The sequence below is a fragment of the Tetrapisispora phaffii genome, chromosome 7, assembly GCF_000236905.1.
Source record: "Tetrapisispora phaffii CBS 4417 chromosome 7, complete genome".
NCBI lineage: Eukaryota > Fungi > Ascomycota > Saccharomycetes > Saccharomycetales > Saccharomycetaceae > Tetrapisispora > Tetrapisispora phaffii.
In genome coordinates, this window is record NC_016526.1 from 340927 (window position 1) to 357523 (window position 16597).

The 16597-nt window shown below is 31.9% G+C and overlaps 9 protein-coding genes across 9 annotated transcripts; 2 read left to right on the top strand and 7 right to left on the bottom strand.

Moving 5' to 3' along the window:
• Nucleotides 1-542: 542 nt before the first annotated feature.
• Nucleotides 543-1094, bottom strand: TPHA0G01650 (uncharacterized protein; the record flags this gene model as incomplete). Its single annotated transcript, XM_003686387.1, has 1 exon — nt 543-1094. One exon carries the CDS (start codon nt 1092-1094, stop codon nt 543-545), a length of 552 nt encoding a protein of 183 aa, XP_003686435.1.
• Nucleotides 1095-1573: 479 nt separating this feature from the next.
• On the bottom strand, nt 1574-2176 carry PPT2 (holo-[acyl-carrier-protein] synthase; the record flags this gene model as incomplete). Its single annotated transcript, XM_003686388.1, has 1 exon — nt 1574-2176. One exon carries the CDS (start codon nt 2174-2176, stop codon nt 1574-1576), a length of 603 nt encoding a protein of 200 aa, XP_003686436.1.
• A 482-nt stretch (nt 2177-2658) lies between these two features.
• Nucleotides 2659-4005, bottom strand: TPHA0G01670 (OSBP family protein; the record flags this gene model as incomplete). The annotated part of the gene is made up of 1 exon (XM_003686389.1): nt 2659-4005. The coding sequence occupies one exon, from the start codon at nt 4003-4005 to the stop codon at nt 2659-2661; it is 1347 nt and encodes a 448-aa protein (XP_003686437.1).
• An 898-nt stretch (nt 4006-4903) lies between these two features.
• Nucleotides 4904-5551, bottom strand: DFR1 (dihydrofolate reductase; the record flags this gene model as incomplete). The annotated part of the gene is made up of 1 exon (XM_003686390.1): nt 4904-5551. One exon carries the CDS (start codon nt 5549-5551, stop codon nt 4904-4906), a length of 648 nt encoding a protein of 215 aa, XP_003686438.1.
• Nucleotides 5552-5908: 357 nt separating this feature from the next.
• POC4 (Poc4p) lies at nt 5909-6370 on the top strand (the record flags this gene model as incomplete). The annotated part of the gene is made up of 1 exon (XM_003686391.1): nt 5909-6370. The coding sequence occupies one exon, from the start codon at nt 5909-5911 to the stop codon at nt 6368-6370; it is 462 nt and encodes a 153-aa protein (XP_003686439.1).
• A 1885-nt stretch (nt 6371-8255) lies between these two features.
• Nucleotides 8256-9159, top strand: RPL33A (60S ribosomal protein eL33; the record flags this gene model as incomplete). The annotated part of the gene is made up of 2 exons (XM_003686392.1): nt 8256-8274; nt 8855-9159. The coding sequence occupies 2 exons, from the start codon at nt 8256-8258 to the stop codon at nt 9157-9159; spliced, it is 324 nt and encodes a 107-aa protein (XP_003686440.1).
• Nucleotides 9160-9525: 366 nt separating this feature from the next.
• TPHA0G01710 (uncharacterized protein) lies at nt 9526-11943 on the bottom strand (the record flags this gene model as incomplete). The annotated part of the gene is made up of 1 exon (XM_003686393.1): nt 9526-11943. The coding sequence occupies one exon, from the start codon at nt 11941-11943 to the stop codon at nt 9526-9528; it is 2418 nt and encodes an 805-aa protein (XP_003686441.1).
• An 811-nt stretch (nt 11944-12754) lies between these two features.
• On the bottom strand, nt 12755-13477 carry MGE1 (mitochondrial nucleotide exchange factor MGE1; the record flags this gene model as incomplete). Its single annotated transcript, XM_003686394.1, has 1 exon — nt 12755-13477. The coding sequence occupies one exon, from the start codon at nt 13475-13477 to the stop codon at nt 12755-12757; it is 723 nt and encodes a 240-aa protein (XP_003686442.1).
• Nucleotides 13478-14074: 597 nt separating this feature from the next.
• MKK1 (mitogen-activated protein kinase kinase MKK1) lies at nt 14075-15853 on the bottom strand (the record flags this gene model as incomplete). The annotated part of the gene is made up of 1 exon (XM_003686395.1): nt 14075-15853. One exon carries the CDS (start codon nt 15851-15853, stop codon nt 14075-14077), a length of 1779 nt encoding a protein of 592 aa, XP_003686443.1.
• Between the last annotated feature and the right edge of the window lie 744 nt (nt 15854-16597).

Here is a 16597-nt window from a genome sequence, read left to right on the forward strand (position 1 = left end):
TAAGTAGATAAACATTTGTTTTTAAAATATATTATCTTTGAAGTATGAATTCAGTAATTTAAGTAATTACTGTATTTTCGGATGCGAAAAATGGTATATATAATAAAAGCTTACAAACTAGTACGTTATAGTTCGAAAAGAAAAGCATCAATAATATTTAAAGTTTAAATCAAGTATTTCTTGCACTAGTAAATATTGTCAGTCCTAGAACTGAAGTAGTCTAAAATAAGTGATGCAGATTTTTGAGGTAGCAAGATAATTAGAAAATATATCTTGATATTGATATCCTACTAATTTATTTGTTATTATGATATAATTTTATAATTTTATAGTGTTATAATTTTATATTGTTTTATATAATGGCTATGTGAATTAATGTGAAATATAAGCTTCATGTTATTCCAATTTTAGTATAGAATACCATAGGTTTTTCAGTAATCAAGCATGCAAATTGAAACATATTTGCTTAATTATTTTCTTCTGATGATTTCAAAATGTCTTCAGCGGGAGGGGAGAAATGGAATTGATGGAATCAAATTTATTTAGTTACCACCCTTCTTCTTCTTCTTATTCTTCTTCTTCTTATTCTTCTTCTTCTTGGCTGCACTATTTTCATTATTATTTCCGTTGGCTTCTTCTTCATCACCTTCTTCTTCATCAACACCGTCACCTTCATTGTTCTTATCTTCTTCGACATTTGGCTCTTCCATTACTGCTTCTTCAACAGCTGATTCTTCAACAGCTGGTTCTTCCACTACTGCTTCTTCAGCAACTGCTTCTTCCACTACTGCTTCTTCCACTACTGCTTCTTCAACAGCTGATTCTTCAACAGCTGATTCTTCAACAGCTGGTTCTTCCACTACTGCTTCTTCGACAGCTGGTTCTTCCACTACTGCTTCTTCCACTACTGCTTCTTCAGCAACTGCTTCTTCCACCACAGGTTCGTCGACAACTGCTTCTTCGACGGCAGTTTCCCTGCTCTCATTTGTAAGATCTATATTAGTTGAACGATTAGGAGTAGGAGATCGAGAATCTTCTTCCGAATCCTTGTTCGAAAATTGCTCGAACTTTTTAATTAGGTCAGCAACACCCATTATGACCTGTCCCTTCTTGTTATTAAATGACTTTAATATTATAGATGAGTAGATTTGACAACAAAATCCAACCAACTCGAACAGCTATATTATTTATAATAATGTGATTGTGCAGTTGATTCTAATTTGAACAAAAACTCAATCCAAATGTTATTAAAGTTATCTTCGGAATCACGTTTCCTAACATAAACATTTAGCACATTAATATCAATTGTTTGATTTTTTGTTATGGAACTTTTCGAGATTGTATTGATCAGAATCACTCTCTCACTGCTGATGGAACGCCTAATTCAAAAACAAAAAGCCCCAGTAAAAAAATCCCCAGCATGAACATAATATCGCACTCTCGATCAAAGATCGTAAACGGTCCTCTTTACCCTTCACGAGAATTTCATTTTCAAAATGCATTTCTAGTTTCGCTGGCAATAAACAAAACAAATTATAAACATGTTAGAAACCGATCACGTGCTAACTAATGTTTAAGATGTGCTCCCCTTCGCTAGAATACATGTATATGCCACAACATAGTTGGTATCATGAGATAATGATATCAATATTTCATAATCTTTAGGATTTAACAACTTGTTATAAAATATCTGATCTGTCACGTTTGAAGAACCACCAAAATTTGTGTCAATATGCAATTGAGGTAATCCGTTTGAATTGGACGTATTAGTCTTGTACAGTAGTTTCGTGTAAATTGTTTGCGCTGGCGGTAAAGGTATCTTCTCAGAAAAGGTATGTTTATGTTGGCTAATAGCTTTGTAAGTGCTCTCCTTGATTGCCCAGATGCCACCAATATAGTTATGTATCGCATTCGTTTTAAAGTTGGGTGTGTTTTGTTGAGTACCAACCAACATTTCATTTAAATGGTCTATTTCATTCTTATGCATAAACTTATTACAAATTTTAGATAAACTTGACAAACTATTGTACCTTTCATTAGTGCTTGATGTTAATTTAATGTTATTACTCAATGCTAATGCATGTTTATCTAGAATATTGGTTAATCTTGGTAAATATAAAATATCGGTTCCAATCCCAACAACTTTATTCTTACTGCTTTTAATGGCAACATTCATTTAAATTTAATATTAATTGTAATACCTATAAGAGTTGTCATCGACAAAGTATTATCTTTGTATTCGGAGAGTATTATATTACATTTTTATAAGTTATTTAATAAGATAATTAACATTTACTCATATAACTTACATTTACGAGTTTTTTATTTTATTTTTTTAATTTGATGGTCTGGAGCTATTGGTGACTACAGTCTCTTCTCACAATGACAAATACCATGAACAAAACATAAAACCATCGATTAACATATGTTAATAAGTGCAAATATAAATTTAACTTACATTTTTGTTTCAAGAAATAGATATATATAATAATTTATTCATTTCTATCTTTTACATTTATTAACTATATATCTCCTAATTATATTATAACTACTTATTATTTAAAGGAAATACGGAGAATAATGAGTTTTGTTATTTTTTTGTTCATACGAACTATTACGTATATCATTTAATTTCTGGATACAACTTCTATAAATTGATTAAGCTATGATATCTTTGTCATTGTCCCAGTTTTCTCTAACAAATCTCCAATGTAATGAAGTTAAATCAGCTTTTTTGTGATGTTTCTCATGTGCTAAGGTACCACTTGGCACATTCTTTGTGGATAGATTGAAAGCTTTTGCTAATGCTAAGTATTGATCCTCTTCAGTTGGTCCAATCATAGATGAACCATCCTCGGAAGAAGAAGCTGATTCTTCAAGATCGTAATTGACACAATTGAACCATCTTGTTTGCCATACTCTTCCTTCGGATTCTTCTTCCTTTCTCATGGCCCTTTGCTTTTCTTCTAATGCAGTTTTATGTTTCGAGATCAAACTCATATCACCAGCAATGATTGCATCGGCAACATCTTTCCAAGCTTTTCTACTTTCCAATGGATGTTGTTCTTCAATTGGCTTAACGTATAATTCGCATACTTTTGGAAGCTCAGCATCGAAAAATAACTTTGGCTCGCTGTCTCCTAATTTTGGATCGTGTTTAACAATTGTAGACTGCTTTGACCATTGTCCGTTAATTGTGTAAGTAGCTTTTGTCTTATCATCGACCTGTTTCGGGTCTTTAAAAATTCTGGCTTTGAAAGTGTTTTTTTTACCTGAGAAATAACCTTTACCACTGTAATCGATTGAACATAACAAACCGGTACTTGATTGAATAAAAGTTCTACCTTCTAACTCGGCATATGGGGAAGCAGCTAATATACCTTCAATATGTAATGGAGGTAGTGTAATTAAATATGTTTCATCATCGTCTCTAATGTGTAGCATTGCATGGCCGTATTGCTTGACATTTAAAGTTAATGTTTTAGAAATTGAAGTTTTCAAGTGGTTGTAACCATGAAATCTAATATTATGTTTATCATTTAATATGCTATAACCAGTGATTGGTGGATGATGAGAGACTTGTTCCGTTAATAATATGGTTTCACCTAAACTTGGGTCATCTTTATTACTCCATTTACCAACAAATAGCTCACCTAGGAAAGGGTTTAATGGCTTCTTTTCATTACCTTGTTTTTCAGTTCTTGATGCATATTGAGATCTCATGGTACAGATAAACCATTTAATTACCGCCAGCATTCTTGCCATCTCTGGTGATTCAACATTTTTATCACAACTACATCTTTGTTTGTAATTTTCGTTATCGATTAAGGATGGTTCAACGAAAACTTCTTGATGATCTGCCCAATATCTTGGATATTCTGATAGAGAAACAGGTGACAAAATAAATGGAGGAGCTGATAATTTAGATAAATCACCATTGAAAGACGCCAATGACTTTAGAAAAGAAGTCCAGGTACCACTTTTAGATATAGAGGAAGCAGACATTATTCAAAAATTATTACTTTTTTTGTTAGATATTTTATTGTAGTGTCAGAAAAAAATATATCGATATTACAGAGTTTAGTTTAAATTTTAGAACTAAGGTAAGGGCTTCATTGTTGAATAAAACGATCAACCATATATATAAAACATATAAACAAGCATGCATACCGACCTATATATATATTTAGTTGAAGAGAGAAATAGACTGTCAGAAACAAAATATCTTTAATACATTTTCATTGCATTACGTGTGATTCATAGGGTTACTCACTGATATAGATTTTGTTTACATTAATTAATTCAAAGATAATCGTTTATATTCGTTCGAGAGAATCCATTTTATTGATTATGAAGTGGTAATTGAACGATACAAATTATCTACAATCAATTTTAAAAACTGCTACAACACTGTCTCGTTCTTGGGTTTAACATTGGAAGAATTGAAAAATCCTTTAAACGAACGCTTTAAAAATATGCGCAAGTGCGATCGATGCCTTCGTATCTAAACGAATTTCAACATGTGTTAAGTAACAAGTGGTAAATATTTATTATTTTATAAAAACATTTATGTTTCGTGTATGTAATCTATTTCATCAGAAGAATACTGTAATTATGGTTCATCCGTGTACGTGGCTACTAGCACATCAAAATATGGAACTTCCTAGAACTCTTTGTGTTGTACAATGGTGTGGCTTTCGTAATAAGCCAGGTTTGTAATCGTTGGACGAGACTGTATGGTAAGATATTCTATTTAGTTCAGCATAACATCCCACTATATATAGTAACAGTAGGTCAACCAAACGGTTCATTAATAAAAGCAGGTTGAGAAAACATACGCCATACATACTCGTGAATTACATAGTAATACTATCATTGTTATTATTGTTCTTCTTACAAATATTTATATTTTGTTCCAAAGCGAAAAGCCAAATTCCAATCCTTTCTCTTCTTGTTTATATCTTAAAGATGTTGCTTCATTTTGCAGTTGTTCAGGAAGTTCAACTTGGCCCGGTAGAAATGCATTTAGGTCTGCTTCATGGTCTTCTTTAAAATATTTCAAGAGCATATCCTTCTTTATAAATGTATCAACCATTGGTGCCGGTTCATCAATATTTTGTATTGGTTGAATCTTTGTAATTAACCAATGATCTGCTAGACGAAATGATCCATTATATATTTCAGAACCACCGATAATGTAAATTCGCTCAACAGTGTCTACCAGTTTATCTTGGATCTGTTTAAGTGATTCGGTCAATGAATTACACACATAATGCGTATTATCCTCAGATTCTGATAGATGGGAAGAATAACTTCTTGATAAAACAACGTTAATCCTATTCGGCAGAGGTCTAAACCTTGCAGGAATTGACTGCCATGTCTTTCTACCCATTATTACAACATTTTTCTTAGATGAATCAAATGTAGAAGTTGTTAGTTGTTTAAAAAATTTCATCTCTTTGGAAAGTCTCCATGGTAGTCCGCCTTGGAAACCAATGCCCATATTAGGCAACAGACAGGCAACAACGTTAATTACGGGAATTTTAGACATCTATAGGATCAATCTTTTGTTTATGTTTTTTTGAAATGTGAACCAGATACTTTATTTATTATTAATTGCATTACATATATACACTTTTTTATACACTAGTTACATTAAGAAACTTTTCATCAATAATATGTCTATTTGAAATATCTTAAAATTTAGTGTTCCAAGAAATCCGCATTGAAGTTTCACATAGTAAATTTAGTAAGCTTGAAAAAAAATATATATATAAAAATTTTAATACTTAATATTTCAAGACAATTTTAAATCTAGATGCTTCTCAGACAATGATCGAGATAGAAACCCTATGTTAGTGGGAAGTTTATAGCATATTGAACAAGATAAGAAAGAGCACCATACAGAATGTCAGTTAAAACCACTAAAAAAATAATAACACCATCCTTCTCACTATCATCAAGTGTTATTGATATAGTTGCAACTATTCCTACATCATTAGACAATAAAAAAATCCCAATCACTGTAAACATTGCATTGATAGATTCGAATCAAGCTTCAGAAGATGGTGAATATAGATCTGATGATGTGAGAGATATTTCAGAGACGAATTTACAATGTTATCATTATTCTATACCATCTAGATTAAAAACTCAAGAAGTTGTAAGTTCAGTATTGTTAGATACAGATAATGATTACATAAGAGATATTACCAGACAATTAAGTGTACTAATTTGTAAGAAATATGAACACCCATGTTATGTATCATGGTCAAGCAATGGATCAATAAATACAACATCAATGGATCATCTTTCAGTAATAAAAGAATGTGTTGCATTCATCAAAGAGTTAACGAGCACCCTTGATTAATATAATACAATACATAAATGAGTAAATAAAGCTTCACAATAAAACATCTTTATATACAACCATAACAATTTTTTAAATCACTATTATGATAACCAAACCTTTGATTAAAAACATATTAGGGAAAAAAAAAAAACTTAGTCAGACTGCCAGTCACGCCCACCCTTTAAATATCAATCCTTTCCAAAAAAGAAATACATTGACAGGGTCAAGATCATCGCGCCAAAGTAAACTTCAAATGTAACCAAATGAAATTATAATAAATGGCAAATAACCAAAATCTCCCAAAATAAGATAAGTAAACCTATCCAATCTGGAAAATTTATTTTAGATGGCCGAACCGCTAAGGATTGCGGACCAAGCTAATAATAAAAAATGATTGTTCCTCACTCTAGGGCATAACGGTTCTACGGCTCATCAACCAAGTTGGATTCAGTGGCTCTTTTGAAGAGTCAAAGAGTGACGATTCCTATAGAAATGATCCTACTGTAGAATGTGTTAGTTAAAAAATGATGTTCCACGAATTGAGTTTATTTTAATCCAAACTAGTCTATTTTTAATTGGTTCCACCAAGCGCAATCGATAAACAACTAACACCTTGAACCCAATATAAAAATAAAAATAACTATTAAATTAATATAACAAATGGTATTGATATATTACATACTGAAGTACGTCGACACTTTTTTTTGTAAACTAACAAGAAGTAAATTTAAATAGAGTAAAAAAAACCAAATAAATTAAAATAAGAATAATATCAAAAATATCACTCCTTTATATATCACAATTTTTTAATAAAATTTATTTGAAAAAATTGGAATTAAATTTTTCTTTTAATTCTTTTTTATTCAATCTAACAAGTTAGGTCATTCATTTTTCCGAATTTTTCTTGAAAACATATTTGGAGAAAAAATGATACAAGTGTACATTGAATTCTTAGTAAAAATGTACTGAACAACTAATTTTTTTAACTATTTACGACCACATGCCCTATATCTTTTTCAAAAATATTACACCATTTGAGAGAGTTGATCCGCGGAGCGGGTAAATATACAAGAGCGGGTAAGTGCATTAAGAAAAGGTAGGGTTATTGTATTTGAGATGACTGCGACACCCAGACACAATAGTATTCCAATTTTTTTGTTTTTGTTTTTTGTTTTTTAAAAAAGTGGTTTTAGCCGTCGCTTGCTGCGCATCTTAGATGTGTGGCCTCCATCCATTTTTCACAATTTACATTGATAGATGGATAGGGTTGCTGGTAGAGTGACTTCAATGAACTTGGTAAAATGTTCATGAAATCTTTCACTTGGGTGAGAATTTCCTGTTAAAGGCTGTACTTATGCAGTGCGGAGCCATGCTATGACGGGGAAGAAAATATTGAATTATTTTGTTTCTCTATCTATCTTGCAATAGGGCGCTGTGCAATAACACACACTCTCACTGATATACCTGTTGCTTAGTCTAGTCGGAACCATACCACCGTCTCTCTGTCTAAAATATTCTTTAGGCAGAGTTAGGCAAAGTTTTCCTTCTAACTTGTCGCCTCGTCGCCCTACTATTTCATTTTTGCGAACCCAAAGGTTCTCACTAATTTCCATTATTATTATTTTTTTTCACTCTCTCTCATCGCTCATCTCTCCAGTACAATTACTTTCTGTTCGTTTGACCCAACATTATACAGTTTCCAATCTTGTGATAGTCCTAATTCATTGAAACTTCAATAATTAGTTATTGTGATTCTTTGTATAGTATAGTTTTGGAGATTCTACCATATTGTTGTATCATTAAAAAATCGTTATGTATTTAAAGACACTTGATACTTACAGGTTACTATCTTAACATCTGTCCTTCTCAACAACCTACAACAACCACATAAAACTATCCAAAGATGGCTGAATCCCATAGATGTATGTTATCACAATCAAATCAGTTAAAAAATGATAATAATGAAATATCAGTTATAAGTTGATTTTGAATAATTAGAGTGCAATAAAGAAACCTTCTATGTGTATCGAACTGAAATAGAGAATTGAGTATACTATATACATTGCTTCTAGCATTAGAGCTCATCTTTCTGTTGGTTTAACTATCGTGAAAGTGACGCTTGTTAAGAGTGGTAAGATTTTTTATGTTTGAATATAAATGTTTATTTGAAATTTTAAATGTACAATATCCGTATCAGAAATATGAGATGCGATACGATACATGGAGTGCATGTCAATTTTGTAAAGTTTAACCATTTGACTTTGTTGGCTTAATATTTACACATGCATGTCAGGGAATACAAATAACATATTCTAGTTTAGTAATTAGAGTCAATGAGTCAATTTCTTTCTTTCTAATCATTTTGGAATCAACTTAACCGATTCATATTATTGTGAAATAAATTTCAAGTTACTAACATTTATTTATTATTATACTAATTATATTTCACTTCCTTTTCACGAATGAAGTAACATAATTATTCAATAATTCATTTTATTACAGTGTACGTCAAAGGTAAGCACTTATCCTACCAAAGATCTAAGAGTGTCAACAACCCAAACGTCTCCTTGATCCAAATCGAAGGTGTCGCTAATCCACAAGATGCTCAATTCTACTTAGGTAAGCGTGTTGCTTACGTTTACAGAGCTTCCAAGGAAGTTAGAGGTACTAAGATTAGAGTCATCTGGGGTAAAATTACCAGATCTCACGGTAACTCTGGTGTTGTCAGAGCTAAGTTCAGAAACAACTTACCAGCTAAGACCTTCGGTGCTTCCGTTAGAATCTTCTTATATCCATCCAACATCTAAGCATTTTAACATATAATATAACTTCTTTATGTTTGTTTAAATACTAAATTAGGTAGAGGAAATTTTAATAAATAAATAATTATATATAAATTATAATTTTACTCTCAAGTTTTAATAAGTTTAGTGTTTCTACAAAACAGATGACAATATGTACAATTGTGTATAAAGGTCATGATTCTGGGAAAATATCAATTGTAAGGCTTTAAGATTATATTTCAAAAATCGTTACAAAATCTCTATTGAAAAGAAGATATTGTGTTACTTAATATTTAAATATTATCTACTTTTCATATGGTTATCATATTTTATCTCTACTAATCCCATAAACGTACATATAGAATCCAAAACAATATGTATTAGAACATCTCATGTTCTCATGCTTCTTCTTTTAAAAAAATCAATCACTCTTTTGGCAGTAGACTGACCGTTTTGATGTGGCTCTCTTGCTGTTGAGTTATTATTAGAGTTTTCATTAATTTTGTGATCCTTACTATTTAAGGGGTTATCATCCATTCTTATCCCAGAAACATTTGCAACCATTACTGATGCTCGTTTAGATCTGTTTGAATTAGGTGTATTTCTGGTGTTTGTATTAATGCTCGAAAATCTCTTGCTCGCTTCATAATTGATCCTGTTTGGTCTAACGCCAGGAACCGATACATGTGACGCATCACGTCCTTGTTGAATATTTTTATGCGAAGCTGTAACGTTCTGAGAAGATAGTGAAGTTTTAGATGCATCTGGTTTAGTTTGGTTAATTGCAACTAGTTCCGAGCTTAAATTCCTATTCGATGAACCGAATGATGATAAAGATAAAAAGCTAAATCTTTTTTTATTAGCAGAATTGTCGACATCAATTGGCTTCTGAGTGGAAGCTGAATCACTATGTAAGGATAATTTCTTAAAGTTATCCGAAATGGAGCTAGTATTCTCATGTACGGCCGAGCTAATAGTATTTGAAGTGCCTTGACTTCCTAATGGATATTTGTTCTCGTTAGAAGGCAAATTTTGGTCGTGATTTGTGAACTTTTCAGTTTTATTTATTATCAGACTTTCTTCAGATAACTCATTAAGAACCAGGGAAGGAACAGAGTCATAGACAGCAGATTTTTTACCTTCATTATTACTATCACGTTTGTTAACATTATATGTTGCTAAGAAATCTGTATAACCTGCAGATGAGGAACCAGGATGATATGAAGTTGGCCTAGGTTTTTTATGGTCAGACCTTAGATGAGAATTTTTATTCGAATGTACATAACCTGTTGATTTTTCTGAACCCTTCTCAGAGCTATCTTCCATTATAGTTCCATATTTATTAAATGTTGAATAAGATGAGGAACTATTCTTCTTAGTTATGCTATTTGATGCAGAATGTGGACGTGTTAGATTATAAGATGTAGTTTGTGTTATATTATCAAAATTTTCCACCGGTTTAATATTATTAATATCGGCTGCTACCACAGCTTGTAATGCTACAGATGCAGCAGAATTGGTTCTGGTATGCTCCTGTATTTCACTAGTTCTGGGTTTGATCTTATCAGAGGCTTTCAATTGCTCTTTCTCAGCCGAAAATTGATTGGACATGATATTTGATGCCGATTCCTGTGCAGGGGCAGGTAATGAATATCTACTTGAATCTATTACAAGTGAATTATGTTTTTCAGTCCTTGAAGTAGTTGATATAGAATATTTATCACCAGTTCTAATAGAATCAGCAGAAGTGGGCATATGGCTCATGGTATATCTTTTAGTTGCTGATGAGGAAGCAGAGGAACTACGTAATTGAATATTCCTATCTGCCTTAATTTCCATGGTATCCCACTCTTCAGGTGAAACAGATAAAAATTGGGTATGTGGTATTAACCATTCATGCTTTTCTATATTTCTGATATTCAATCTTTTCGTTGGATCAGATACAAGAATCTTTCTTAATAAATCTCTCTGTATTGGGTTAATATACTCTGGAAATTTCAATGCTGTTTTAGTGATATATAAATAAAGTTTGGCAATATCATCACCATCTGGGTTCTGCGGATCATCGTCCCATGGTAAATAGCCTGCAAGCATTGCATATAATATGATACCACATGACCACACATCTGCTTTTCTTGCCTCGTAAGGTTCAGTTGTAACCACCAATTCTGGGGCAGCATAACATGGAGATCCACATGATGTTTTCATTAATTCGTTCCGTTGTGAAAATTCGTTAACGAATCCAAAATCTGTTATTATTAAATTTTCATGTTTATCCAAAAGTAAATTTTCAAGCTTCAGATCCCTATGAACTAATCCTTTAGAATGCATATAATGAACTCCACTTACTAGCTGTGCAAACAATCTGCATGCAGGTGTTTCTTTCAATCTTCTCTTTTTCTGTATATATTTATAAAACTCACCACCAGAGGCAAACTCTAACACAATGCCGATATACTTTGAATTTTGTAAGACCTCCTCTAATTTGACAATATTAGGATGTGTCAGATGTTTTAAAGCGTTAATTTCTCTATATATCTTAGTTTCTTTCTCTGAATAATTTAAAATTGCATCTCTTCTAATCAATTTAATTGCAACTTGCTTTGGCATCTCCAATTTTGATGTTGTTTTAGTCCATCCTAGTTTTACTTTCCCAAATTCACCTTCTCCTAAAGTGGAGCCAACATAGTAAGGGCCAAATGTGACATGTTTCCGCTTAGTACCATAAGAAGAACTAGCAAGGGCTTGGTTATCTAAATTATCAGTGTACCCACCATAATAAGTATTTCTTTGAGCTCTAGATGACATTAAAACATAAATCTCTATTTTCTTTATTCGCAAGCTCTTATTATAATATGCATATGCCTTTCACTAATACGTTCTAATAACCTTCAATATCTCTGTTATAATGATGCAAACAAACGGAGACAAACGGAGACAAACGTTACCTATGTTACTTTTATCTGCCGTTTTCAATTCAAACTTACAACAACACTAAACAAAACAGGTTTAATAATACTGTCGCTATTTATATGCAACCTTTATTCATCCTCATAAACCAACCATGCCAATACAGGATTAATTGATTATTAGATTATCCATCGAATTCATTGTGTTTTTATGTATTTATTTATAGATATTTCATACAATGTACAAATAGATCTAGTGTTTTTCTGTGGCATTTTCTACGCGATATATATTTTTAAAATATCAACATCTCTAATTCCTGACACGAAAAGCCTAAAGATCTACTGCTATACATATATAATAAGCACTAGCACCTATCGCAATGAGAAAGCCATTAGTGGATGGGGAACATTCAATAAAGGATGAAATATATGGTTCTGAGAAGATGTTTTATAAATATGTATGTATGCGATTGTAAAGTTGTAATCTGAAGACTCTATTTGTATTATTTTGATATATTTATATACATGAAATTAAATGAAGTTATTAGTGCCATTAAATTGTATCGTCTTATGTTATATTGCTTCGTTGTGCATATGTGTTTTTATTTTTTTTATTTGCAAGTAGTATTGTAATAGTGACTTTTGGAAGCGTGTGAACTAATGAACAGGAAAGAAAAACAACATGCATCATAGGTCTACAATGGTGTTATTTACTCTGTAGATTTGACAATGCCTACTTTGGCTGGTCTAATGACTCTACTGTTCAATGTGAAACCAACTTGTTGGACATGGAAGACGGTACCTGGTTCTTTATCTTCTTGTGGCAATTCAAAAGTGGCTTCATGCCTGTTAGGGTCAAATTGCTCACCTAATGGGTCTACTTTTTCAATACCGTGTTTCTTTAAGGTTTTTTCGAAGATATCTCTTGTCATCTTCACACCAGTGTATAAATTTCTGATTTCTCTGGACTTTTTTAAATCTTCTTCTGTGAAAGAACCCAAGGCATGACCGAAATTATCGACAGATTCTAATAAATCCTTAGCGAATTTTTGTAATGCAAAATCCTTTGCTTTTTGGACATCTTTCTTGGTGATTTCTTGCAAATTTCTGAAATCAGCAACTGACCTCAATAACCTGTCCTTATATTCTGCAGATTCCTTACATTTCTCTTCATATTTCTCTTGTAGTTCATTAATCTTTTTTTGATCTTCAGTTAAGTTAGCGTCCTCTTCAGTAGCAGGCTCTTCTACTTTCTTTTCCTTAGGAGAAGCATCTTTCTTAGCATTATCTGAATAAAATCTGTTAGTTCCTAAAAATGTTGCTCTAGCAGTAGTGCCGACAAGAGCAGCAGAGTTTCTAAACACTAATGGATTGGCAACAACTCTATTTGCGTTCATGGCAACATTTCTTAATGACATGGAATAACCTCTCATTGTTGTTTGTTATTAACTTACGGTGTGTATATATCTAATTGGATGTTCTATAAGAATGAATAAATCGATACGTTATTATATATCGATATAATAATAAAGTATTTTAAACTTTTCAATGAAGAATTCAAATACAGTTTTGAATATTAAAGAAAGCTCAAAATGATTTTGATGTCTTTCTCGTTCTCGCTTTAAAGGTTTCAAAAACAGGCGATCCTGCATCCCCGCTTAAGAAACCAGACATCAAATTGAGAGATGGCTGTTACCCTATCTATTGTTATAACCATTAACTAATGATAATGATAATGGTTCAGGTATAAAACAATTATTAAAGCCAAATAATTGTACTAAATATTATACATATGATACGGTTCTTGATGCTCTAAGAATCAATTACCTATCTGGTGAAGACATGCATGACTTATTACAAGATACTTTTAAAAAAATCATTTACACGTTTTATAATTATAGTTATGATTTATATATAAATATTGAAGTCATATAATGATATGATGCTAAGTGTAATTTTTTTCTCTCTTTTCTGATGTTCTATTCATTCAATAATTTGGATAGACGTATACGTTATGGATTTTATGAGATTTATGCTTCATCTTTCCAACATTTTTTGATGAATTTTTCCATGTTAACTTTTTTCTTCATTTGTCCTTGGACCCATGGATGATTAATCATTTGTCTCGGAGATGGTCTTTCTCTTGGTTCCTTTTTCAAACAGTATTCAATAAAGGATTTGAACGATTTACTCCAAATAATATTCAGCTCTGGTTCATCATTCAAAACTGGTGTGAAGGTCACGATCAGCATTAATAGTTCTATTGGAGCAATGTTTGCATTATTGCTTAAGGTTTTTTTCTCGTCATTATTAGATCCGAAGGGGAATTTTGCTTGTGCAACTTCTAACAACGTCAACCCTAATGACCAAACATCACATGTCACACTATATGGTTGTCCTTTTATTCTTTCTGGTGCCATATAGTAGGATGTACCTGTAAAAGTTGTTGCAAGTGAATTCACTGCCTCACCACTTACACCGAAATCACATAACTTTATTTCACCTTTATCATTTAATAAAATATTCTGAGGTTTAATATCTCTATGGATCACTTTCTTTTCATGTAAATAGGATAAACCTTTTAAAACAGATTCGGCTATCTTACCTAGAACTTTTTCACTAATTCTACCACCTAATTTTAATAAATGTTTATAGATAGAATCCAGAGACTTACCACCCATATACTCCATTGCAATCAAAATCGTAGAGTTTTCCAAATCTTCAAACATCCCGTAGTACTGCACAATGTAATTGCACTTAAAACTTTTGTTAAATTGTAATTCTCTAAATATTTGCTTTTGGAATTCTGGATCACTATTCAAAGTATTGATTGTTTTCAATGCAAATATCTTTGATCCATTTTTCAACTTACATTTGACCACTGATCCTCCAGCACCTTCACCTAGTAGACCTAATGTAACGATCTTGTCTTTAATGTTTAAATTTTTGGAGAGAGTTGCGTCCAACTTATCTATATCTTGAGTAATCTCAGGGCTATTGACAGAATTGTTATAACTATTATAATCATTCGTCTTAGGTATCTGTGAAGCAGGTTGCGTCGAGTCTCCTGTTTTTACAGGACTGTCACTGTCATCAGCATAGGTAGATATGATATTGGAAGAGTATGAATCGATCGATAAATTATTTTCAGCTCTACTGTAAATATTATTTGATTTATCTGTTGCATTGATATTAAGTTTTCTTAAGGATGATTGGAATTCAGACGGAGAATAGATATTGTGTTTGTCTGAGTCTACATTTGACTTTATTGAAACCGTTGGTGAATTTTTTACACTCTGACCGATCACTGACGCAGGTAATGGGGGAGGCAATGGTCTATTTTTCCTGGTAGACGACGATGGAGATGATTGACTTGATATAGCCGAGTATGGCTGTTGTCGTATATTATTACAACCTGAGTTTGGAACCAATGTAGAGTCTGAATGAGATGATGCTAATGAACTTGAACTATTAGGAGACACAGTCTTTGCGTGCAAAGACGAAGACGAGGAGGATATCGATGGAATCGCTAAAGAATTCAAATTTGTGCTTGGTGTTATATTTCTTTTACCACTAGCATTGACAGATTTATTACCTTTTTTGTAACCATTAATTGCTGTTGATGAATAAATATTCTGGGAAGTATTCTGGGAAGGTTTTTTAATCGGAATTTGGAAATCTTCAACATCATCTTCATCATCCAATATCAAATTTGATGGGTTTCGTATTTTATTTATAGGAGGAAGTTTCAATTCTGGAGCCCTTGAATTTAGTCTTGCCGACTCAGGTGGTCTAAATAAAGATGCCATTTTGTGTTATTTGATACTCACCTATTGAATAATTGTTTATATATAAATATACGTGTGTGTATGTATGCTCTGCTGTTAAGCTAAAAATATCCGAATTGTCTTGAGTCTTAAAATTTGTAATATTTGAGAATGGATTTATAAAAAAACTACCCAATATAATCTAGCAATATTTTCTCCATGCACAACTTATTGTATTTTAAAAATATCCAATGATGATGACCTAGTGGGCAGTTGTTGTAATTACTAAAAAACAGCAAACATATATATACATATATATATTAATAAAAAGTCTTAAATGGACTGAATCAACTGCAGCATGGAATAAAAACTACTGTAAAGTTAGCATCTATCATTAAATATAAAAGAATGAATGATCTTGATCTATAGATTGATTGATTCAACTTAATATTTGATCAATCAATGCTGTTAATTTTTCACTATTTCCTATTTCAGTGCCGAGATACATTAACATTAGGAGTTTAACCATTACGGTACCGCTGCATTCTACAATGAAATGTCAGTCAGGCATAATATTAGTAAAAATATGATAGCGCCGTCAGGAGAATGTTTCAAATTAAAAGAGGCTTTTAATTACATTTTAATATTTACTTACTGCAACTGACAGTTTTAAAATACCAATATATTAATCAATCAATATAAGCAACTCACACTATTCTTTAAGACTAAAAACTGTAAATATGTGAAACTATGATGTTCTATTCTGTTATATATAACTATATATAT